The sequence below is a fragment of the Spodoptera frugiperda genome, chromosome 28 (assembly GCF_023101765.2).
Source record: "Spodoptera frugiperda isolate SF20-4 chromosome 28, AGI-APGP_CSIRO_Sfru_2.0, whole genome shotgun sequence".
NCBI classification, from domain to species: Eukaryota; Metazoa; Arthropoda; class Insecta; order Lepidoptera; family Noctuidae; genus Spodoptera; species Spodoptera frugiperda.
The window spans coordinates 9,906,395-9,933,690 of record NC_064239.1 but is presented as its reverse complement, the minus strand read 5'-3'; the positions used below and the strand labels follow the sequence as shown (position 1 = coordinate 9,933,690).

General features: G+C 34.0%; 2 protein-coding genes across 2 annotated transcripts; one reads left to right on the top strand and one right to left on the bottom strand.

Moving 5' to 3' along the window:
• Positions 1-259: 259 nt before the first annotated feature.
• On the bottom strand, positions 260-21,660 carry LOC118265507 (progestin and adipoQ receptor family member 3). Its single transcript, XM_035578412.2, has 7 exons — positions 21,363-21,660; positions 20,177-20,397; positions 17,262-17,418; positions 9,700-9,852; positions 3,831-4,019; positions 3,238-3,306; positions 260-2,028 (listed from the first exon to the last, which is right to left on the bottom strand). Exons 1-7 carry the CDS (start codon positions 21,432-21,434, stop codon positions 1,864-1,866), a joined length of 1,026 nt encoding a protein of 341 aa, XP_035434305.1. The 5' UTR covers positions 21,435-21,660; the 3' UTR covers positions 260-1,863.
• A 1,775-nt stretch (positions 21,661-23,435) lies between these two features.
• Positions 23,436-26,863, top strand: LOC118264965 (ubiquitin-conjugating enzyme E2-17 kDa). The gene is made up of 5 exons (XM_035577639.2): positions 23,436-23,771; positions 24,288-24,351; positions 25,173-25,204; positions 25,289-25,472; positions 25,587-26,863. Exons 1-5 carry the CDS (start codon positions 23,748-23,750, stop codon positions 25,724-25,726), a joined length of 444 nt encoding a protein of 147 aa, XP_035433532.1. The 5' UTR covers positions 23,436-23,747; the 3' UTR covers positions 25,727-26,863.
• Positions 26,864-27,296: the final 433 nt, after the last annotated feature.

The window sequence follows — 27,296 nt, the reverse complement described above, 5'->3', positions numbered from 1 at the left end:
TATAACGTATTACTAACGCCATCTATTGCCTAATAGCAAAACTACAACCTATTAAACTGAAACTGTATGCAGAATATGAAATTTTCTACTATTGCCCGCTGGATGGCAGTAAACAACTTAAAAGAATTGCTGTTATGTATTTTTATCTCAATTATTTAGCCTTTAATTTCAGGAAATGCAAGCTATTTCCATTCATAAAATGGGTAACACAAGCACACGTACCTTTCTACATTGATACTTCGAAATAAAACACCAATAATCAATTTTTAAAATCATTTATGTTCCATCATACAAAACCCAGCTACCAACCCATAGAATATAAAATTAATAATAACAATAGCTTAAAACAATATAAATAAAGTAATATTAAGTACAATTAAAAACGTAAACATGTTTTCAATTGAATCACAGATGTCAAAGAGTAAAAAAAAAGGATTTAACAAACTTACATTCATAATTACGTTTATTTCGCCATTACTTAAAAAAATGTAATTAAACTTCAAAATTAAACTAGCTAAAATTAGTCTCATATTTTTATAACAATGTATATCAGATCTGTTTTGTAATAAATTCGTCATGATTTTGCAATAGAATGAGGAGTTTTTTTTATTTTAATTTATAAAAGTATTGGGAGTTTTCATCCAACAAGGAATTATAGGTTTAGTCATAAAACTTGCCACCATTTCGTGTCCTGCACAAACAAGAGACATTTGTTTGTCCGACTTGATTCAACTTCATCACGGGGTAGTTCTTCAGTCTTAGTTCCTGTTTTAGTTATTCAATTATTATGAAGGGATATGAGGGCTTAGTAGGTACGAGTTTGTTTTACGTTTGACGAGATGAAAACGAAATTGCGTTCGGTCTGATTGGTTGGTCAGTTCGTGCCGGCCAATCAGACCTCTAAACGCGCTCTCGTTTCATTTGTAAAGTTAACTCGTACTAAGGGTACAATATTGTCTATAAAGTATCCAGTGTTAAAGTTCATTCAAGTTCTCGTGGATCTTTTTTATAATACTAAATTCGTTTTATTTTCTAAAAGAGTCAAAAGTCCCTCACCTGTGCAGGCCATATATTCAAGGGAAATGGAATTTATCATGTTATAAACTGTTTTCTTCTACCATCTTTTTCCTTGTCTTTATGATTTCCTAACAATATGTGATTTAAAAGGCTAAACGGGAGCTGCTTATGAAGTTGGTCGCTAAAAACCCTTTATAGTGTAATCAAACTATTTAGGACACCTCTCAGTCTTAAATTATAAGTAACGGAACGCAAAAGCTTGAGCTGCATAATGAGTATTACCACGTTTTTATACTGAGCTAACTAACTACAATGATACAATATTTTCCGATTATGGACTTTAGATCAATACGAATAAAGTAGACATTCCTATACTGAGTTTAAATGATGTCATTTTTTCAAATTTCACTATTTTTTTTCACGTTGAACGTTTATCACTCATGCTGAATTTTCTAACGTCTTTTAATTCTTCCTAACTACTAAAAATACTTAAAACGAGGTTTTATTGTATTAAGGCCTTTACAGCCTTTAGAATAAGGCAGATTTTCCTTAAAACTTGGTCTCGCCTAGGCAAGTTTAAGGCAGAATCGACAAAGGATTCTCATTGGTCCTCAATTGGGATGTTTCCTTGGCCAAAGATAATTGTTTCAAGTTGTCAATGCAGCAAAACATTGAAAAATATCCACGCATACATTAATTATCTGATAATTTTTAAAAAGTAAGATAATTTCGTATAGACTCAAAGACAATAACAACCATTATAGACACATCGATAAACATTGAATTGGACTAGTTGGAAACATCCCTATGTTTACATTTGGAACTCTGTATAGCTAAAGGTGGAGTTTAGAAGATCCGCATGGTGTTAGCACAGCCGTGGTTCATGCGGTACTGGACGTACATCATGCCGGAGTTGTGCCAATAGTAGAGCGCGCCTAGCACCAGTATGTGCCACCACTGGTGCGAGTGGCCGATGTAGTCCATCTTGCCCGGGAACCAGCGCTCGGGAACCTGGAAGTTGGGAAGGGTAATTATGTTAATGGTATTCTAGTAAGCAGTTGTGTAATTAAGAACTGTAATAAGTATTACATGTTTATCACAACATAATATAAAATAATGTCGCTTTCTCTGTCCCTATGTCCCTTTGTATGCTTAAATCTTTAAAACTACGCGACGGATCTTGATGCGGTTTAATTAAATATTTTTTTTAATAGATAGAGCAATTCAAGAGAAAGGTTTATATGTATAATACCTACATGCATAATATATCGGGTCGCTAGTACCCATCATAAATTAAAGAAGAGTAACAAAGACATTTTATAATTATTTAAACTATTCCTTAGTAACTATTTTTTGTAATGAAAACAGTTCCTAAGAATCGGGTTACTTAACCATTAAATGACTATAAGTTCAGCGGTTAATCTTTAAGTTCTCAATATGAAGGTTTTTCTATGAGTGATACTTAAAACTAAGCCAACAAAATTCTTTTGAACTCCGCCGGTCACTTTTGCCCCCCATGGCTTTCAATGTGTTAATTACCTACGTATTGTATTTCCATATTCATATAAATAATACCTACGTCATATCATTAATCGTACTAATTACTTTAGTAAAACTTAAACATACATAATATAGTGTGTAGATATGGGCAATCTTATCCCACAATCCAATTCTTTTCAGACAAGGAGCCAGCAATCAAAAATCGGATATAAGGCCATTAAGCATAAATTACCTATCTTTTCACAATTAAAATATTCGAACGAAGTGTTTAATATGTACTTGACAAACAACAATGACAAAATTATTCTGATTTCTGATTAATTATGACCGTCACCCGACAGGAATTCAATAAAATTAGCATACAACCTCAGTGTTCCCGCGTCGGTCGTTCAATTTTAGCATACAATTAGTACAATATTGACCTTATTAACTATACTACTATTCCTGGTTTACTGTGAAACTAACTAGTTTCAGAGAGTTCTTATTTTTATTTAGGAAATGTAATATTTCTTTTACAATAATTATTAATAAATTGTTAAATAAAAACATCTCTGAAGGGGTACAAATCTCAAGCCTAACAAATATGTTTATTGCAAAAACATGTTTGTTTGTTTCTTTGTCCTTCACGTCGTAAAGGGGCATTTCGTAGCATTAGTATTGGAGGCTGGAGAAAGGCTACTTTTTCAAAGGCTAAGCTTGTAGTAGTATAAGTATACATACCTTGAAGGCGTATATCACGAAGGCAGTTCCACTTATCACATACATCCCAATCACCCTTGGAAAGAACATCTGAAACAATTTCATTAAAATTATAATAACGGACGGATTATAATGACGGACAGATTACGTCTTCTACTGAACAAAGGACGGAGCAGATCGCAGTTTTAAGACATCATTAAAATAATAAGTTATTTCAAAATAATCTTGTACTTAATAAAATATAATGAATTTATTGATTAGATACCCCATATAAAGAGATTATCAAAAGTAGTAGTGTAATGCGTAAAAAAATATTCTACGCATTAAGTACAATAATGTGAACATTCAAAAATGTTTAAGAATAAAAAAAAATATCTAAATATGAATACATAATATATGTATTAGGTAAGTACTAGGTATATCCCATTTATGTGTGGCTGCTGGGTGGTGACTTGAGAGTCTTTTAATGAATATGTAACTATATTTATGTTGTATCTTTCTACTACTATTAAATGAGACGGTAGATTTTGATGAACCACTCAATGTCAAGCCAGTCTTTATCATAAAAGGATTAGTCAAGTCCAGATTAGAATGGTAGTAGAAAGGTATCTCACCTGCACCATAGGGTTGTCGAATCCCCCCATGGTATATGTCCAATGCAGCGTAGGCAACACTCCGTAGGCTGCCCAGCCGATGAACACGCACATCTTCACGAGGTACGGCACCCCCAGCCGGGGGATCTGCAGCACCATCGCCACCACGAAGATTACGGTCACCGATGTCATGTAGAACGTTTTTAGTTCCTGGAATGTAACAAATAAGAGGTCTAGTTTAGTATAGTTAGGATGAACATAATATCATAAAGAGGATGGTTAAGATTACTGAATTATTGAATAAGCTCCGAAACTCAGTACTTTCGGAGTTCATTTAATTTAAAAACTGTTTTATTTGAGACCATTGAGAAGTTATCAGTTTTCAGGCAGTGCTATGATTTTTACATTAATGTTCCTACAAAACTGGAACATCCTCATTAGAAGTCTTACCAAATTCAAAGGAGAGGGAGGGTGTATGCCGTGTATGTACATATATTATAATTTTAATATACTATGTATAGGTAATGCTTCTTTCAACATGTGATAAATTACATTTATGTAAGTAAATGTCAGGTCGTGCACACAATCATTTACATATCAAACAAACTACCATGCATAATTTGAAGATCACGACAGTTTTATCGCACGTGGTTGCACATCTGTATTGGGTACTGGTTTTTGATTAGGTAAGTAACAATTAACAAATTGCATTCAATATGGAATAATTATTTAAAAGACTATCACATATTTTAAAGAGATATTTGTAACGATATATTAAAGAAGGGCCAAATTAAAAGTACCTACCCTTAACTGACGAGCATGCATTAAAAGACTAATGACTGTTGATGAAGCGAAAGAGGTATGTAAGAATTGTAGCAATTGGCGTCGCATTGCCTCTGCCTACCCCAATGGGAGACAGATATGAGGTTTTGTTTGTATATATGTATATTTGACACCTAAAAATCGACAAATTAACATCTACTTTGACAATGGCATGTTTGGCCTAGATGGTCGTATTAACATACAACTATTTGGCAATACTAGCTAAGTAAATAAGTAATGTAGTTTCTAAAACAAAATACAAACACGTGGCCGACACGAAGACGTAACAAAAACCAATATTTTCCACTCTCATCTACCAGTTCTACGAAGAACAATACATTGCAGCGATGAAAGAAATACATACTTTCTTTGTTTTTAGAACTACATACTTAGGCTAGATTACCACATAATTATTTGAAGCATCTTTGTGTGGCAGGTAATCAACCCGACTGATTTGTTAAATAAGGTTATTGCACTGGTCGTTGACCGGGTTATTTCGGGTTAAATGTTTCAATTCAATTAAAAAGTTCAAAGATTTTTTACAAAATAAGCAACAAGTCAGTTTATTAGGGTAGATGCCTAATTTTTATTTTTAATTTTGTCTGGTAGATTATTTTAAAACAATAGACACGACACACTTTTTTAAGAAAACAATTTCGGTGATACATTGAATTGAAGTACCGCGTGACGTCACTTCCAGGTACGTTTTATACGTAGAAATGATGTACTAACTAAGGTAAGTACCACTAATTCCACTCCTAAACTTTGATTCGTTTTAACTAAGTAATGTTCATTCATTCATTACCTAACTAATATAACCTTTCGAGGAATAAAAAGGCAGTTTAGTATGACTATAGAAACGCAAACACAACTGAATACAGTTAACTATTTGTCAAAGCAAATATGACGCGCAATGATGTCCTTATGTAAGAAGTAACGGATTTCTCTAAGCGTGTATTGTACCACTTGTTTTAGTATGATTTAAATATTAGCTTCTGCCCGCCGCTTCGTGGGCTTAACCCCTGTTTCAAATTTCATCTCGATCTCTTCAGCCGTTTTGGCGTGATTGAGTAACAAACAAACATAAACTTTTGCATACAAGTGCAACTTTAAAACCGACATTTAAATGTTTTTTTGGATTATTGCATAAGAATTTAATACATACTTACCTAAGATAATTATAACAAGATCATACCCTTTTGGCAGTGGCATAGGTACCTAATACATAATTACCCCTTTGTAAATCTCATTTATAAATAATAATTAGGTAAGTATATCTACTATTATCTACAGAGTGCGCAAAAATCCTCATATTTACGCTTGAATGTCATTTGTAGACTGTTTTACACCTTTGTACCTACTTACAAGATACTTTATGCTAATGATAATGGCTGTAAAAACTAACAAATAATATTTTTTCGTATTTTGTTAAGAATAGGTAATATCACTTTAAGTTACAGAAAACACTATTAAGTAGTCTATGAATACGCTTTTTTCTTTTTTCAAACGCTAATTATTTATCAACATTGAAAGGACCTACCTAATAATTACTAATAAATTCATTAACTTTTTTATGGGATAGGGGGCAAACGAGCAGACGGGTCACGTGATGGTAAGCGTTCAGCGTCGCCCATGGACCACACCAGAGGAGTCACAGATGACCCTTTTAATAAGGAATACGCCCTTTTTTGAATGTTTTAAGGTCGTATCGGTTCGGAAATACCGCCGAATACAGCTTATTCCACAGTTTAACATACAACTGAACCATAGAGAACAATTAATACTATCGAATATCTTTTGACTACATTACAAGAGATATTAATATTATTAATTGCTATCTGAGGTTCAGTTAATGCATATGTCACTTATTATTTTATAGCTATATCTATTCTCACTAATGACATAAACGCTTTTGTCCAGTTAAAAACATACACAAACCTAATCTATCATTCAATAAGCATCCATCCTACACGGGAGGTCCGCTAAATTACCACATCTAACGTAATTAATACAATCATACTTAAACAACGATTTAAATTCGAGTAAAACAACTCGGATGGTATGAGAAGGTCATTGGCGCTTTGTTTTGCAACAAATGTTACAACAGACAGACCGACGGACCCTATATGCATGCATAAAGGACTCATTGACTCACACAATGTGTCCTGCGTACCTGACCACGGACTTGACCTTAGATATTTACGAAATAAAAAATGTCAGCGTACGCACAATCAATAATAAACTAATTAATTATGATCATGATTTGAATTTACGTCACTGGTAAGTCCCAAGATCGAAGTGAAAATAATAAATTAATTTTGAAGACGTTTTTGGAATGTTTTTATACTGGCGAAACTAGAAACCTGTTCGAGCTTCCCTCTTGTGCTGTTCTGGTGAATTTGGCGATTTTTTATCTCAAAAACCTTGCTCCAATAATAAGTAACAACAAGAAAAAGAGAGCTTTATTCAATTTGGTGCAGACGTTTAAGAGTTAGCGTTACACCGTTACCCTTACACCCTTTTAGAATTCCATCTTTATTTAGCTATTTTTAAGTGTAGCAAAAGTATTTTTATAGTTGTATACAAAGGCTATTAGTATCAAGACAGGTCTACCTATACAATGAAGTCATTAATTACTACTACTACGGTTGTATTCTAGAACAATCTTGAAACATGAATAAATTAGATTGCGGTCACACTTTTTATTTTAATCGATTGATACCTACGTGATTTGAATGAAGACTATTCTTATATCGTTTGGAAAGGACTCGAAGATGGTAGATAACTGTTTCAGTGGCGGAAAACCTCTAAAACTACGAGATGTATTCTAAAATGCCATAGTAATTAATGAATCATCCGGATTAACTTTGACTGCCAAGGAAAAGGCAGTTTGTTGAAGGCAAATCCTCCGCTAGCGCCAGTCACTTTTGCCCCTATGGCGGATAATGTGTTAACGAAATCAATAACATGCTTTCCAAGAAAAAACATCTGTATAACACCTGAGTTTTTCCTATAACAAAACGAGTATTAAAAGTAGTAGATCGCCATAAAATTATGTACTAGATATGGCAGAAATAAGGCAGTGCACATACAATAGAAACCATAATGACACAGTAATTACATAAGCAATTATATGTACGCCAGAGCCTCACAATCGCGTGTGATACCGTGTCTTAATGAATGGGTTTTATTTTATGAAACCTTACATAATGAAACAATTAAAAATTTGTACTGTATGACTTTCAATAAGGAAGCCATAAGACACGCTGTGATTATCTTAAATAGGTAAAATTGATGGTAGGTTTTTTTGTTCTAATGATAGATACTCCAACTATACTAAAACTATATTTTTTTCTAAATGTCTAGTCTAACAGAACGTCTCAGCGTTCTAAAATGAATTCGATTGTATTTTACTGTCACATATACTTTATCATAGTCTTATAATTTTGTAATCACAACGAAAAAAGGGCCAAATTAAAAGTATTCGGATTAAGAGTATCCGATTCATTAACATAGACCAGACAGAATCGATGCATTCCGCGTATCGTACGTAAGTATAACATTATTGACTGGCATGTTGGTAACTATAAATACGATGTTAACGACCTTCATTCAAAGATTTTGTTTTCTTTATTTTAACCCTAAAGACTTCGAATCAACAGCACATAAGTAGATACAACAAACAATGACACAGTAAGCAAAAAGACGCAAAAAGAACGTCGTAACTTTCATTTTATGCGTCGAGATAAACCGGTAAGTTATAAAAGATTTTAATACTACAGCCTGGCTTTGTACCACAGTGAACTAAATGAAGAGGTCTGACGTGCCTACCTTAGTACCTAGTGGTCACCCATTCACTCATTTACCTTGACTGCTTTTGATTTTGGGATATGTAGAAAAAATGCGGAAAATATTGTATACCAATTAATAATCAAAGATTTTTCTTCAAAAAATCAACATCCTCATTACGGTAAAACGGGGTGAATGGAATTCGAGGAGTTAATAGACATAGAAGAGAATAAATGTTAGGAAAATGTTCTAACATCTATTTGCCCCATTCCTCATTCACCCTTTCAATTCTATTCACCCCCGTTTTACGGTAACATGAGCTCGTTTTCGACCATTGCAAAAAATATCTCCAATAAGTTAGTACGTCACTGGGTTCACTAAATCAATACTAGGTATACCTAAGTACAAAAAGTTCAAAACAGTCACACTCATTCACGTACACGTGCTTCGGTACGCTCTTTCTTGTTACATTGCCCTAGTAAGAAGCCACAACAAGATCATTACCTACAAAAGCAATTATTCTCAGTCTATTTAAAATGCACTCAATCGAAAAATAAGGAGTAGAAAATGTGGGTTACGGCAAAAATTACATCAAATGAGATGTTGCCTCAGTGAAAGTATGGCAAGTTAAGTTCAAATACGCACAGGTTTTGTGATATTTTCGTATGGGTCTGTACAAAACGTTGGTACTTTCTCTTTTACTGTAAGCTGAGGAACCGTACATCAAGTGTCGTTGATTAACGCCTAGAATAACTCTCGACACTACATGTTCATAACTGAGAGATTAGAAAGCGAGTGTGGTGCTGCTTACTTCTAAAGTTTGTATGAAACACCACTGTTATAATATTAATGATCATCAAACGTGACGATTCAGAATTCTGATTGCTTACGCTATTGTTAATTAAAGCAAATTATTGTTCATATCAGTGATAAGAAATTCGTTTGCGTGCTTTGTTTCATCTCTTGTATCGATAAACGATTTATCAAGACGTTATCGCCTAAATGAAATTGTGTATTAATAAAAATTGTGTAATGACCTCATTATCCTTGAACAGTGTAGAGGAAACATAAAGAACAAATATAAGTACAAAGATAGTAGATTAGACATGTACGTTTATCCATTAATCTCGAATCTCAAATTGCTAATTCTCTCGTATCAGATACGAACATTACCTTCACACGACAATGTAAAAGCGCGCGATCTCATAAATTGCAATATGGCGCCGCGTACAATACTCGCATTACCACAACAACCATAGAGTAAAATTTAAAAACTTACAGAATGACACCAGAATGCGTAATAAACACCGGAAGTGTAGATGGCCAGTAAGGAGAGCGCGATTCCAAAGAGGTCGTACATGAGGAACGTGTTGTAATCGTGCTCTGACCGGCAAGAGAACGTGTGGTAGAGGGCTGACAGCGCCATGCATATCTGTAAAAATTAAAAAAATTTTTCACTTTAAATTGAAAGGACTGATAAGTTTCCGCGGTTTTTTTTCTTGCTATTATGTAAATATATATGCCAAGTCTCAATAATGAATAAAACATCTTTACCTAAGAATAATAATAACAAGAAATAATAAAAATGGCACAAATCCAAATAAGTTTCATTTCAACACACGACAAATATTCCAAAATAAGTACGTAGCTACTCATTAAACACAAAATGCTTTTGACAAATCTCATTATGGCTTAGTGGTCAAACACTGACCTAGAAATTATAAAAAAGTAGAGGAACATTATTTATTCCGATCGAGAAGTTGCTAACTAAGATAAAATTGGTATAAATCAGACTCCGTGACATTTGGGGTTAAAGCCTAAATAGGCAGAAGTCACACAATTAAAAGACTAGAAAACAATAGTTTAAGTAGGTAGCTATTGTCTCTAGCGCATTCTTGCCAAACTATTGCAAATCGATAAAACGATTATTCATTTAAACTAATCAGAAATCCCTAGAAATTATTATAAAACCAAATAAGTAATGTCCTTACTATTATATAACTTCCAATTTTAGTAGACGACCTTATAAAATTCCACACATTTTCAATGTCATTATTCACTCATAAGCATTAGATCTGTGCATATTTAGAATTTACGCGGAAATACCAAACAGAATATTAATAAACATGACCAAATAACATGACCTTATTTATTTTTAAAAATAGGTCCAAAAACATTATAAAAAACCCGTAGTTTTGCAAACCGGTTCATAAATCATTGAAGAGAGCAGCATGGTACCAACATAAGGAATTACATAACTGAATGACGTCATAACGTCATAGATGCCAACTGTTAGAAGTAGTATATTAAATAATTAAGGTCAGGGTGGCATATTCCGTCTATGGGGCGTAACCGTCTACTTGAAATAACGCTCCTTACAGTCGAGTTACAGCGTTTGTAATACGGTCGGTAAAACAACATTACTTTTAACTATAAATAAAATTCATCAGATTGGCGTTAGGCGCTATAAAAACGGGTAAAACAGTCTACAAAGTTTACTTACGTTTTTAAAGTGAAATGCAAGTGCCCTACGCTCCTGTATTTTTGAAGATAAGTTTAAAATTATGTTATTTACAGTGTCGAATGAATTCAATATATATAGTGTAGGGTCGTTTTTTATCTTCAGTGTATTTCTTTGCAAGATAACGCTACCAATGATCAGATTATTTAACGTAACAAATTTGTAACCTCGAAATGATTAAGTGCATAATTCCGTCTATTTTGAATGGGGCAAAATCATCATACGACGAATTTGCCCCATTACAGAGATCGTAAATCTTTTTTGTGTGTAACATTTACAGAATAATTGCCACCACAATATTGTTTTAAAATACCATTTGATTTTGATAGGTTTTTGATTGAATTAAAACGATTTGTGAATTAAAACGACCTTAACAAGACAATTACATATTTTTCTATGTACGTTTATCTTAAGTTTAGTTTACTTCATCTGCACCGTCTTCATCATTAATATGTTTATTTTACAAGAATATGTTACTTTGGGATGTTTTTAAATGTATATGTGTATATAAGTGTATACTCAAAAATCGAATCACCCAATGTTTTGTACTGTTGTATAAGGAGTAAAATCATAATTTTCGTAAATAGCGGTACTTATTTAACAAGTACCTATTTAACAAATGAGATGATAACGCTCCACTAAAATATGTTGACCACCCCTGTTGGCTTAAACATGCCGAAATAGCCCCTAAAAACGATTTTTACGTATTTAACCAGAACGAGACGTTATTTTAAAGATTGTGAAACACAGAATTCATTGTCACTTACAGAAGTATATTACAAATACGTATTTTATTAAAACAATTAAAGATTTCAATAAATTCTTCGATTATGACGGATTTTTCCGATTTTAGAAGGGAAAATGCGTCTACTGCTCAAATTTTAAAAAACAGTTAATATCCTGGCACTGGTGACAATTTAATTAAAAAAGGTCCCGGCATTTCAAAGCTTAATAGATTCTCATTTCGATGAGACCATATCATTGATCATACATAGTGTTGGGTAAATAGCCGGCTACTTTGAGTTATTAGCGATTATAATCCATTAATAGCCATTAATAGCCTAGCAATGGATGATAACCCTGCTATTAATGTATAGTTAGAAAAATAAATGCTTTTTTTGTTTTATTGTAAAATCTGTGGGTGTAAACATAAATTGGGTGCGTGTACGCGTAGTGATTCAAAATATTGTTATTCTTTTTATTTAGTTTTCACTATTTGTATATGAAAAAGTGTTAATAATAAAATAAATAGGTACACATTTTTCGGGAAATTCAGTTTTGTTAATTTAGAGATCCAATACTATAAAAAAGATAATTACTATTGACACATCGCTTTGTGATTTAACCATCTACCTAATTAGTTACTTGACTTAATAAAGCGAGCTAAATAGGTAGGTGTATTTTTACCTATAAAATAATTTTAACCGATACGTAAAAATGTAAGGTACATTAAGTAAGTTAGTTATTAGCTATTTTGAGTCGATAGTAGGTAACATGCATGCGCACTTCCGACGTTTGGCTCCTAAGTTGGAACGGACGGGGGCTGCACTTAAGCGGCTCCTGCCCAACCGCTGGGGGCCAAATGCCGCCTGCCGTAGGTTCGCGGGGATCGTGCGGTCCATGGCCCTCTACGGCGCCCCTGTGTGGGCGCAGAACCTGATGCGGCGCCCAGCTCGGGCGCTGCTCACGTCCCAGAGGGTCATGGCCATCCGGGTGATCCGCGGATATCGCACGATCTCCGGAGAGGCGGCTAACCTCCTTGCCGGACTATTGCCGTGGGATTTGGAGGCGAAGGTGTTTGCGCGCGTTTTCTGTTTGCGCGCCGACGTGCGTCGCCGGGGCGAAACTCCGCTGCCGCGCCAAATTAGTGCGTGGCGGGATTAGCTCCGGCGCGATCTCATGGCGGAATGGCAGCAACGACTGTCGCAACCGAGGGCTGGGCTCGCTGTCATTGCAGTGACTAGAGGCACCACGGCGTCCTCACCTACCGCCTGACGCAGGTGCTTACCGGACATGGGAGTTTCGGTAGGTTCCTGTTTCTGATTGGGCGGGAGGAAACGCCCGGGTGTCATCACTGCGAGGACCGCCCGGAGGACACGGTGGAGCATACGGTGGCGGTTTGCCCTGCGTGGGTTGAGCACCGCCGTGTCCTCAGGGATGTGGTCGGTGACGGTGACCTCAAGCGTCCGGCATTGGTTCAGACCATGGTGCGGAGCGAGGGGGACTGGGAAGCCGTCTCCTCCTTCGTCGGCGAGCAAGGGTAGCTCGTCGCCGGTCGCCGCCCGACCAGAACCAGACCCGTGCGTGCGGCGCATCGCGTTCCGCGCGCGCCTCAAAGAGCCATCAGACCACCACAGATGGGGACTAGTAGGGGTGATACCTGATCCGGAGTTGCGGACTACCTAGCGGGTTTACCGGAGCTCCGGTTCGAAATGCAGGAGTAGGAACGGGGTGGTTTTTTGTCAGTAAGAGTCTTAAACTCCCTCTCGCCTCACCTAAGGCGAGAGAAGTCATTGGATGATTTCCCCCCGGCCAAGTGCGAGTCGGACTCGCCCATGAAGGGTTCCGTAGCAGCAATTAGATGACATAATATCAAAGTTATAAAATAACTTGGTTTTGCATAGTGTTTGTATGAACGACAAAGTTATATTTGCGGTTTTTGAAACTGTTTTATTTCTTAAAAACTAATAATGATATCGCGTGCAAACCAATTTTCGTTGGTAGTTTCCATTGAAATCTACAGCATATATTTTTTTTAGATTCCTCACTCTCTTATTTTAAAAGTTAGAGGGGGGGACACTCATTTTTCCACTTTGGAGGCGTCTAACTTTCAAACGATTGATTTTGACTAAAAACGGTTTTAGAAACCTTAATGTCTTTTTAACATATCCATAGACACCCATCATGGATATGTTAGCTGAAAAAATTTTTTTTTTATGTATATCAGTTCCATGTATGGAGTTTAATTTTTAAATTTAATAATTTTTATTCAAAATTCGAATAGCGGTTATCCAAATACATCAACCTACAAAGTTTCAAGTATGTAGGCCCAACAGTTTCGGAAATAAATGGCTGTGACATACGGACGGACGGACGGACAGACGGACAGACAGACAGACAGACATGACGAATCTATAAGGGTTCCGTTTTTTGCCATTTGGCTACGGAACCCTAAAAAGGAGGTAACATGCATCCCCGCACCGCAGGAAAAATAACGTAGGTAACGGACGAAATTTCGCTTTTCGTTGAATTAGAGTAGGCCTGCAATAACAGGCCTACTTTTAAATTGCACATTTATTTACTATAAAGAAATATGATGAAAATGAGGTCTAATCTGACAGTCCTAAGCCTGAAAACCATGAAGGGAAATTTTCAATCACTAAAATAACATTAATAGCAGGGTTATCAGCCAAAATTGGCTATTAATGGCTATTAACTGCTTTTAATCGATTATTAGCCAAATGATATTAACCGGATTATTATCATTGCCCATCACTAATCATACATCAACACGTTCATCCGATACGGAGACTCAAATGTGAGTAAAAAAACTATGCCGGCATTAGCCCCCTGACCTTAAAGAGAATACTTGGAAAGAAAATCGATAGAACAATAATGGCTTCATTCAATGACATGAGTACACGTGCACTATCTTGCCAATGAAAATCAATGGTCTTGTCATATTGCGTCTGCATCATGCGACTAGAGTTAAGTTTGCGTTGCATTGCGTATATTTGTATTTTATTTAACAAAATCATTTATATTAGCGTTTAATATTCATCACAATAATTTAATCGAGTATGCATTGAAGTTACAAAGGCTTTCGCAATGAAACTAGGTATAACTGTTCCACTGTCTCGTCTCATATAGAGAAATAATAAACTTATAATAATGTATGTTCTTAAGCTCAGGATGTATGAACATCCTACCAATACTAAATTCAGTAGTGTGCCAAGGGCATTATTTAAAAGGCTAACGTAAAATACACAAACTCTTCGAAACCTAAAACAAACAAAACTCATCTTATTCTGTTTGTCATAGCTCAGAATACCTTATTAGGCATACTTATCAAACCAAACCAGTTTTTGTGTCAAAACGAGCACACAGAGTGACTCTTCTGCTAACCCCCACTACGAACATCGCGCCACTATTTACAACCTCGTTGGAGTTGCAACATCGGTGCAACACTAGCCACGGATAGTTTACAACTTTATGCCAACACTTTGATATTCGAACATGAATGAATGTAGAACAATGCTATAAACAAAAAAAACATATTGAGCATTGTCGTTGGCGTTCTTTAACCGTTTGTTTGACAGTTTCTCATTCTTACTTTGAATTGAATTGCCGCCATTTGCATTTGTATCCATAAACTTGTTTTCTTTTGAAAGCACTTCTTTGTAATTTGAGTGTTAAAAGCACTATAAAATGTTGAATATAGCGACGTATAACCTCATAAATAACCCATGGTGAATAGTGAGATTGCCGGATTGCCCGTCTGATGGCCGGATGGCCTGTCGTTTATTGGCACAAAAGATAGTAACCTGTTTCAATGAATGACCTCTCAATGAGAGATGCATAACCTTTTGCTTTCACAAAAACTACCTACTGTAGATATTTTAAATGCTATCTGGTATTATTTACATACAATACAAAATTATAATTAACAAATATATATTTTTTTTTATTTCTATAAATGAAATCAACATTTTTATTTTAACCAAATTGAATATTTGCATTCAGCCTGTACCTACGCATTTAAATACCTGAATAATATACGTTTATTTTCGAATTATGAACGTATCATACCTATCTATCTAAATCTTGGCGTGTAAATGTTGACAGTGAAAGCATTCCACAACTGGCCAAGAGACTGATTACTGGCAATCTCCCGCATGTATCAACCAACTTGGAAAGTTTTTTACATTGTAAAATTAATTTTAAGTCATACAAACTTAGATACAATTTACTTCAAGGTTTTTACACACGAACGCTCAATTAATATGGATTAGCCAGTATGTTTTGTTATACTTATAAATACCCAACTAGTTAACTTTATTTTACGCAGATTACGGAAGCAGTTCATATAAAAGTATGTACTATTCAGTTGGATTTTATTTAACGAACGCCTTAAGAATTAGCATTTTTAAAATAGCATTAGCAAAATATCATGCTTTCGGATGATCCAAGTTATTAATTCAGGTAGGTGACCAAACTACTGACTCTTAGGTCACATTAGCATTGTTTACTAATCAAAACAAAAGCGTACTTTTTGCACCAGTACACAGTATGCATTGCACTGTAGTCATTAACGCTCTTTTTTTATAATTTTGTACTTTCACTAACGGGAGAAAAGCGGGTCGAACATCTGAGCAGTAAACTTTCAAGACGTCGACCGACGACCAATGGTGTAGAGCTCATTTCGTAATAGCCACGTCACGTTGGACATGGAAATATTATATTACGAGCCGGTGCTCACCTCATCGTAATACTGCCAGTGCTAGTGCTAATATCTTAGACACAAGGAGAGGGCAACAAACCTCGTTTCGTCTAAGTAAACACAATTTTTGCGCTTCGAATGACGCACTACACTAATTACGAATGATAATTTCAATACCACGTTCTTATGATACGCTTTAGGACTGATTTTAACGACGCAGGTAAATACAAAGTAATGCTTCCTTCTAGCGTTAAATATAACAATAAAAATGCTAATTAAAGCTGAATAATAAATAATTAAAGTAATTTGAATTTCTTTACAGTATAATGAACGAATACAGGTACTGTACTTCTATTAAATTCTGCAACAAATCATAAAGATCCTGAGCCACACTATGCCCTAAAATGCGTACGCAATACGCATTTATATTGTGCAGGCGTAAAGACTGTTTATTGGCAACCTCAATAACCAATGTATGTTGTAATATGCGATTCCAAAACACTGACCACCTAAAAGAAGAAATATTTCGAGCGTTTACGCGCTCCACTAGTTGGTCGTGCCGTGTGGTCACAAGCACGACTGCCAAGCAAAGGACTTCCGATACCCGGATCTAGTAGATCCTAGAATAGGATCCATAATGCTTTTCCGGTGTTCAAACAGATTACTCCGGAGTAATAGAACGGAGTCTAGAATGGTACCCAATATAATCAAAAAACTAGTTATCTCTTACAGAAGACTTATAACTGGCGAAAAGTGAGTTTTATTCATTTCTGCACATTACCTACCCGTTCTGGGATACAAGGCAATCAAGTTCAGTGTTGTTTTTTTGCCGTTCAATAACCGATAGGCATGACGTATAAAGCAATTAGTATACACTTACCAGAAAACAGGAGAACAATAAGCCAGCGACGATCTTGTCTGTGACAGTCGCGTGGATGTTTATGATCACCAAGTCATTGATGGTCAGGAACAATAGCAAGAAGAAACCGAATATGTGTGTCCATATGTTCATAGTTTCATTCGTCCACCAGAATATGCTAAAACAAAATTAAAATTCCATCATATTTGGAACGAGGAAGCCACTTAACTTAAGTAGTAGAATTTGCATTGCATAATAGTACTTTTTTGGCCGGTTAGGAGGTCAAATATTTATTTTATTGTGCGAATAAATAAACGTGTACTAAGTTTTGATGTTTTAAGTTCGTAAAAGGTAGGTGTCAAGGATCTATTACGAAGTTATTTATTCCTTAATTAATAAAAATGGCTACTTAATACTGTTCTAGTAAAACTGTATGTCCTAAAGGTAAAGCTTGTGGTAATAAGGATCCAATCAATCTAACCGGTTGAAACTTGAAAACCGGTAACGAATTATAATTTTATTGTAGCTACCAGATGTCTAGTTATTTGCTACCCAGTAGACATTCATATTTAAGTAGGCCTCTGTCAGTGCACTAAAAAATTTATCTATGGTAACACCCTTTATTCTGTACGTTTTACAATGTACTTTAATAATTACTGGTAACACTGTCTACATTGCACATTTGCTGCAATATGAAACATCATTATACAGTTACACTCTGATTTCCACGGCTACATACTTTGATACTATCAATATAATACTTATGTACCCGCTATATGTATACCTTTATCTGTTTTGACCATTTATTACGTAGGAGAAAAGTGTGACTTAAATGTTTGTACTGTCTCCCATCTACAGCTAATCAATATGGTAACACGTACTAAATACATCGTTGCGGAAAAAGATGGATTAGTTTAGGTATTATAAGGTTGCCAAATATGTAGGTAACCTTTAGTTTTTCAATGTTACCTTGAAAACGGTCACAATTTATTACCATAAAAAAACTAATTTTAAAATTCGACCTCATGTTATGTTCTATAGGCAATTCCTGGTGTTTTATCCTCATTCATAAGAATTAACGGTTTAACAACTACCATTCATCGGAATCTACATTTCATAATATTTAATGAGGAAAAGTTATCTTAAAAGCTAAGATGAAGGATATAAGGCTATGACATAAAATATGATTCCTCTTTATATGAAATCAGAAATTAAGTACGTGATTCTGATATCGTCTCAATCAAACAACAAACGTGGATGTTGATAAAGACCATTGTTCAGTTGATTATGAAATCAAATGTAACTGGCATTCCGAAAATGGACGAAATAATGAAGAATGCTATCTCTATGGCTAACGCAAAGTCGGTAGAATTCAAGGCATTGTACCTACCTATGCCGAATAGATCATAAAATCATAACACATGAGGGTAGAGGGAATTCTACTACTACGGCCTGTTTCACAATGTCTGGATAGCCCAGATGAATTTGAATTAAGAACGCAATTTGTATAAACTATATGTCACAGTTTATCAGGTACTTATGTGGAGGTGGTGAAACAGGCGCTAAATAGTACACCAATCTTGGGTAAAGGTATAATTAATAATTAATTAACTACTGCATACAAACTAAACAATTACTTAAAAATTGTGGCTGATCTAAAGAAAAATCTTTTCTTCGATAACACAGCACTACTTAATTTTTTATACAGGAAAATCTGAATTAAAATGTATAACAATGAGATTTCCAGTGTCATTCTAGTAATTGAGTTTTGCAATATTTCGAACTACCTACCTACCCAATTATTTGCTATCTTATCTTCACCTTAGTTCTAAATTCAAAATAGTTTTCTATGTTTATATGGTTGCAAATGAGCATATAGATCACTTGAAGAGTTACAAATGCGTTGCCGGCCTTTTGAAGGAGAGCTCCTTATAATAGCTTTACATAATTATCATCAATCGTTCCTTTCAAAAATATTATATTATTACTAACTAGTTAGGTATCTATACAAAATACGATAATAATACGTTACTATGAATCAATAAATAACGAGGTCTTACTACTGTTATGATGAAAACTATCGCACTATTTCTTAACGAGCTAGCATCGTAACTGACACTACCCAACCTTCATACTTCATAGTGTAGCAACATTGTTGTATAGGAACATACTTACATAGGCAATATGTATACAACGATAGAAAATTTACCTATACATCATTTCTCCTTTCGTTATAACTTGTGTTCATCTCATCCACTGGTAAATGACGAGATAAATAACATAGAAAATGGCAATGACTGGATAAGTACCTTCCTGTCATTACCTCTTGACTCTTGACTTACGAGTAGAATTACTTATAACTGTTAGAAAATGTAGGTACTTGTGAAATGTTTTGCATCAACGTACGCACTATAATTGGCCGTTTACACGCAAATATTACTCAGGTCAGATAGATGTAGATACCTATCTATTCTATTCTACTTATCGTATTCTAACGTGAAGTGTAATTACTGTTCAAATTATGTCAACCGATAGATTTGCCGCCACGAGAAACCGGCTCTCGAAAAATTAATTGACACTAGATTCCACAAACAAAACCAAACAACAGTACATACTCGACTTAGACGCGAAGGGCGAGCATCGCGGGCGGTGTAAGATTTTTTTAAATGGGCCTCACCTTGAATTTAAAAAAAAGATCCTTCAAATCTTTCGGCAGTACAGTCACAGTGCCAGTAAATCTGGATGTACCGAAATAGTATGGAATAGAATATATTGGAGTTCTAATTAATCAAAAAGAGGTGCCAATGCTAGTCATTAAAATTGTATCTTGTTATTTACAGATGATAGATGATAATTGGTCACAGATCGTATATGAAGCATAGTTGAATTGACTTTACACCATAATCAAATGGACATGAAACAATGAAGATATTTACCTTTCCCAGCACAGTTTTGTGGGCAAAAATTTTCTATATCCATCTCTAATGTACTGATTATGTTTAATATATTCTGGTGCCTCTTCATATTTGAGGAGTTGTCGGTAATTGATATACTCCTCCTCTTCTTTGGTTAAGTTATTGTTGTCTTCCAATTTCTTCCCTCTCCGCAGCAAACCACTGGATTGACAGTAGCTTTCCGTTCTGCATTCATCTTCTACCTTAAACAAATGAAGATGTTTAAATATCTATTACTGTGCCCCTAGCACACAGCAATGCAAATCACAAAAATTATATCTATACTAAATAAGGAAAATGTGAATAGAACGAAAAAATCATGCATATTCTCTGTCGCAACAATGTGACACGAGCAGTAGGGACACGGAAATAAGAGTTAATTTGGGTAATTATATCTATATAAATAAAAATTATTGTTAGCTACAACTATGTGTATGCAAAACACTTGTTTTTTTCTTGAATTATTTAATGTTGTTGACTATACTAATACCACTTATTTTTGTTGAAGGCTAGGTAACAGTGTGAAGGCTGATTACTACATTGCTGCATTGCAAAAAATTTATAATATTGTACAATTTTTAACATATTCACTCATATCTCATTCATTAACTTCTGTTTATGGAGATTTTAATAATCTAAAGCACAAAATCAGGAACAATCACAAAATAATTACAAAGTTTTTTTTTTGTAAGTAACAATTTTGTAAGTAATACTTTAAACTACCTGTAATAGTTATTGAAAATTTTAATGGCATTATGCAAGAAAAAAGTTATATTTTTGATTTGGTAGCAGTAGCAATAATGCACTTAGTATTGTTAAAGAATAAAAGTTCACCGAATTAGGGTCAAAATACTGTTGGTACACCGAAAATTTAAGGTTTTTTTTTATTTACTGGACATTATTTTAATAAAAGCAGGAAATAAAATATACTGAGTCTAAAACAGATTATACTCACACCAACATTTAAAACCCATTTGCATCAAATTAAATAATTAAATCCGATGCTAATGGATACGATAGAAATTCCAAAATCATAATACAAACTTGATTTTATCAATACAATTTGGTTTTTTTAAAGTAATTAAATCTCAATATCCCAAATGAAGTACCTAGCAATTTTAGTTTATCTTTGGCAAATTCCCGAATAAAAAAATATAAATTCACTTACTTTTTCTATGGGCATAAATTGCACAGTTTCTGCTTGGCATTCGCTAAGTTTTTTTGTCATAGTTAGAGTCATTTTAGAATGTTGATCTAACAAAATCACATAAATATTATAACAACAACTTTAATATACCCATACAATTATTTAAATATCAAGTAAATAACAATAGATATCCATTGTTCGTTTATACGATACAAATGCACTCACTTATAATTAAAAATTTCGATAAAACTAGATAATAAACACAAGAATTAAACAACACAACCACCTCCTCATGCGATATTGACAAAACTACTTACTTTAAAAAAAATGTTGCGTTCAAGTTTGTAAACGTCACATCACGCCTACGTCAAACACAAGATCTTTCAAAATCAAACTGACATTTGCATAGACCTTTCATGAACGTCAACATTTTCGTGTGTTTTGATTGGTTAGTATAATTTACTCGCCAATCAAAAACACTTTTGCGTAATCAATGCATGACAGAGCAATAAAAGGAACGCAGTAAGCGTTTCGTTATATCTCAGTGGAATTTATAATGTGTTTAAAACATAATTTATGAATTTGTTTATTACGTTGATTTTTTTTAAGTTTCAGTTTTATATGTATAGATATTTTTTACATCTAAACTAATATAAAACAAAAAAAAATTAAAGTACAATTACTTTTATTACAATTTATTAATTTACAAAACAAGACCTCCTCCTCGTTTTCCTCGTTTTGGTTTTCATTAAAAGGATAACAAAACATCCTTCTATTATTATATGCTATCTATGAATATAATCCAATAGATGCAGAATTAGCAAACTCCAATACAAATAGAAGTATTCTATTTAGAATCATTTAAGAACACGGTCAGTGGGTCATCTTAGCGGCAGATTTTTATTGAATATCAAGATGTATCTGGGTACTCCTTCTTATACATTCTTCCTAGTCGTCTTTTTCGATCAAAACTAGTTTAGATCACAATATGGAATCTTGAAACCTTACAGAGCGTATTCTAATTGGTATCGCTGGGAATCGCGTACAACACAAAGACGTTGAAAAAAGTAAAAACTAAAAGTCTTGGAATGATTACTAAACATAATAACTTATTCTTATGAATACTCTTTGAATGAAACAAAAATTTCAAAGAAGGTAAAAAGGCTCGTTTCGTTAAATGTTGCCATATGAAAAATATTGTACCTTTCTCGCAAAAGTACCTACTTACATTTCTGATATGAACTAGAAACTTGCAAAAAGGCCAAAAAGTTTAAACTGTCTAAAAAAAAAGCAAATCATGCATACTTTTTGCTTATTAATGATTTAATATTGATATTGATTTTAATATTGATTTCTGTATTTTTTTTAATAAACTACGTTTAAAAAAACCGACTTCAACCTGGAAGTCTGGCAATAATAAAGTCAATAAATATACTTAATCTAAGTGTAATGAATACTTTTCTGAAAACTGTATCAAAATCGGTTCAGCCAAATGTGAGATAATCGCGGTCAAACATACAAGTCAAATTAAAAACTTTCTTTTTATTGAAGTCGGATAAAAAGAAAGTCTATTTTAGAAGGCAAAAATAGGTTTAACTCAATAGTAAGAAATATATTATTTATTTATCAAAATCATCAATTCTTATTAAAAAAAAATATTTAAATTATAATATTTACAATTCTTTGAGTTTTATCGTGGTTTTAATTGAAATTAACGGATGCTATTCTACCTGGGAAAGTTTCAAATTGCAAAAATGTGCTCTAAAATAGCTGGCGTGCCTACTTCAGTAATGAATATCTCCAAATAATCCAAAAATAGCGCCCCAGAGATTTCTTTACTGAGCAATACGTCACATCCTACTTCTTTCAGTGTTACCATAAAGGAATATAGTTTTGAAAAATCAATAATCGTAATAACTTTTATAAACAAAAAAAATATATCAATTACTACATAGATTTTGTTTAGAACGCTTACTAATATATTTATAGTTCCAAAATAACAAGTATTTTACCATAAATCTTTATTTGAATCCAATAGAAACATTACTAAATTAAAAAAACGTCTAACCATAAACGCCACTTACGAACTGTGCAATTCTGAACGGTCTTTGTAAATGGTCGATTTTCCTGTTTGCTGTTCTCCATTTGCTGAGAGTGTATAATTTTGTTACAATCCGTGCTCTGTTCTAGTTCTTATTTTTTCTTATTATAAGTTATTATTATTTTTTATTTAAGCGTTTAAAGTTTGATCCTCGATAGTAGAAATTCATTATTACTGCATAAAACGACTTAGGTGGTACTTTTGCGTTTAGACGGGAGCCATCTTGCAATCTCTAATCAAAGGTCCTTGGCTCACAGTTTCGTTGTCTAGTTGAAAGTCAGTTTATTCCATCATAAAATAATCAAATGGCGTTAAAACGAATTAATAGGGTACGTATTGGTATTTGTGATATATATTTTAATAATTTGATGCAGTATCAAATGAAGTGTTGTAAAAATGGTATCAGACTTCGTAGTGAATGTTTCGTCATTGTGAATACCTATTATCGAAATTTCTTCTGGATAATTCCTCGTGTGTGATGGTTTTATTGAAATGCTCAGATGAATTACTATTTGGTTTTGTGTGTAACTTTAACCAGATAACGGTGTTTTACTGGTAGATGTAGGTGACAATTTTGTGCACACGGCGTACATAAAATGTCGGAATTATGTGCCAATTTTGAGGTTTTCTTGTCATGAAACCCATCTGTGTCGTGAAAATGTGAAACGTTTAGGTGTTGTACGATGATTAGTGATAGAAACTGCTTGGATCACAAATCGATGTTGCCGTACGGAACAATATGTTCAACCCCCATTTATTTTTCGACGTGATGATGTGACATGTTTTAGCCATGGTATTGTGTTTCCTATGTTATTGTGTCCACATGATATTGTTTTACTGTTCAGGAATTACAAGATCTGGGCAGAGATCCACCAGCACAATGTTCTGCAGGTCCACACGGTGAAGATCGTAAGTACCTTACAATCTACAGCCTACTTATTTTTTGTGACTCATTGTGTTGGATAATAATAATACTGTGAAACAGTGTCATGGAAGCAGATCATTGGTTTTGAATAGATATCAGTATTGATTTTTCAGAATTGTTGTGATGATCATTGAGAACTGTTAAATTAATTATTTATTATGAAAAGTGCTTTACATTGTAGTTTATTGAGGTAAAAAGCAATTATTCACTGACTTTCACATGATCAAAATGAAATATAAGTGTCTTTGTAAACATACTAATCTTTTCAAAACATCATCTGTGAATGTGGCAAAGCTATAGTTGATGTACCTGCAATATTCTTATATGAATAATATACTATTGTTGTATGATGTGACTTTATTATAGTTATTCTATTATTAAATGGTGTTACTTATATGTTACTGAGCTCAGAATTTCCTGACTCAGTCATATTTTATTCTTTGCAGAATGACTCATTTCCATATAGACATTTTCCATAGCAAAATGCTTCTGTACACTGTGTGTAGAGGATATTGAACTCCCAAACTATTAAAGAATCTTACTTGAATCAAATTAGATCTAAATTGGAAAACAAATAGATAAATGAAATACTAATTGGTCAATGACATTTTCTAAAATACCTAATTGGAAATAGTAATCAATATTTCTTTGTGTTGGACATTGCAGTTTGCAGTGACAACTCATGTCAATGACCTTGTTTAGTGGAATAACAATGATTTTAGTTTTTCTTGAATAACCTTCTATTGTACTATAAAGATATTTTTAACTATCTTTAAATATACATGCTGCATTTTTCTGATTTCAGTTTTCCATTGGCAAGCCACAATTATGGGTCCAGTAAGTATTTTTTGATATTTTTTTTAACTTCAAATGTGTTTCCATAAGTCAGTTTAAATGAAATGTGTCATTATATCTTTACAGGTCGACAGTCCTTATCAAGGAGGAGTATTCTTTCTGACCATACATTTCCCAACAGACTACCCATTCAAACCACCAAAAGTTGCATTCACAACACGTATTTACCATCCCAACATAAACAGTAATGGTTCCATTTGTCTTGATATTCTGCGCTCACAGTGGTCTCCAGCACTCACCATATCCAAAGGTAAATTATTGCATATTTTACTTTATACTTTACCATTCTTGTTCTCTAAAATATTTGTTGTTGGTTAATATTTTAAGAAGACAGAAAACTTATGAATATTATTTTAACTTCCAGTGTTGCTTTCAATCTGCTCACTCCTATGCGATCCAAACCCAGATGACCCGTTGGTGCCAGAAATTGCTAGGATCTACAAAACGGACAGAGAAAAGTACAATGAACTAGCCCGTGAGTGGACGAGGAAATATGCCATGTGATGAGTCAATTGTGACGTCAGCAAACATACACACACATCGCCACAGCCCGGGCTCTAATCCCATTCCCTATCCCTTAATCCTGCTCCCCAATCCTTTGTTATCCCCATCAAACCTAAATTAACTGGAGATTGTAAAAATGTTCATGGTCATATTAGGACCTGCCTAATTTCTGTCGTATATTATGGTATTGCGAATATATTGCATCGTAAGTAACAGGTTCCCATGTGCAAATATAGTTTCTGTTTTTATCTAATAAGAAACATTTTCTATAAGAGCAAAATTATTTTTTGTTTTACATTGATGTGTCAGTAGATATCTTTACACTTGTTTAGTTGAAGTTTAAAGATTAGTTAAATTTACATCAATTGAATTTATGTAATTCCTAAACTATTTGTACTTTAACTAGATCTAAATTGCATTGTAAAACTGTACAATAGCCATATGTTAGGAAATGGAGCGTTCCTTGCTTACTACTTACTAATTGTCCGGTTCACTTAGGATTTTGTCAATGAAATGTAAGTAAAGCTCATAAGTGTTAAGAACATTTTGGGTAATGTAAGTAAGTGGTATCACAAAATGAGCTCGTTGACGGAGTGAGTGTTAATTTTTTTTACTAGAAAACAACTTTTTTTTTAAGTTAGTAAATGTAGCGTGCTACAGACCAGACTGACGTTGATTGAAGTGGTCAGTTTTCTTTCATCCACAATATTTTATGACAATGGAAAACGCTCCAATAGTTACAACATTCAGTATAAATTACAGTGTATCTCATAAGATGATAAGTTACGATTAATCTAGAATTTTTTTCAATATGGCGATTTATATTATAATTTTATCTAATATATATTGTGGTTGTAAGGATACCTGCGTTGTGATTTCCACGATTGTCCTTTCCATTGAACCATCCTCGTTTCCTCTGAGTAATTGAACAAACTTACTGAAGTGAACAGCGTCACGGCACGAGTGGCTAGCATGGGTGTGTTAAACGTTACAGCTGCAGGCAAGAGGAAGCTTTGTTCACTTGATCTATCACTGGGAGATTCAAATTTAAAGCTTTTCAAATTGTAATCAACCAACAACTTGTATTTTAGCTTCACTAAATTGTAAGAAACAATAAATTATTGTGTATGTAAATAACACCTTGAGCTTTATTTAGGCAACTTCCTGGTAAACGTAAGCAGCTGTAAACATTCATTCGAGTTTAATTAGCTGACATAGTTGATTACTAGGCCACTGACTGAGAATCTGCCAAAATAATCGCTATGAAAATGATAAAAATCTCGGCTTCACAGTAGTGCAATGACGTTTTGCTTACAACATTCTAATCTAGAAGGTGATTAACATATTAATTGTTGCCGTAATCACGGTCTAAGGAAATTGGAAAAGTATACGTACCTTTCTATATAAGTATAATATTTTATTGTCTAGATTGAAAATGCAATTTAACATTTAAACAAGAATACATAGCTTAGTGGTAAAAGCTACTCTTTCCTTTTGACCCTATTCCTACACCTGGGCGACTTCCGTACACGACTCCCACACCTCTCTTACCATGATCGAGGCGACTCAA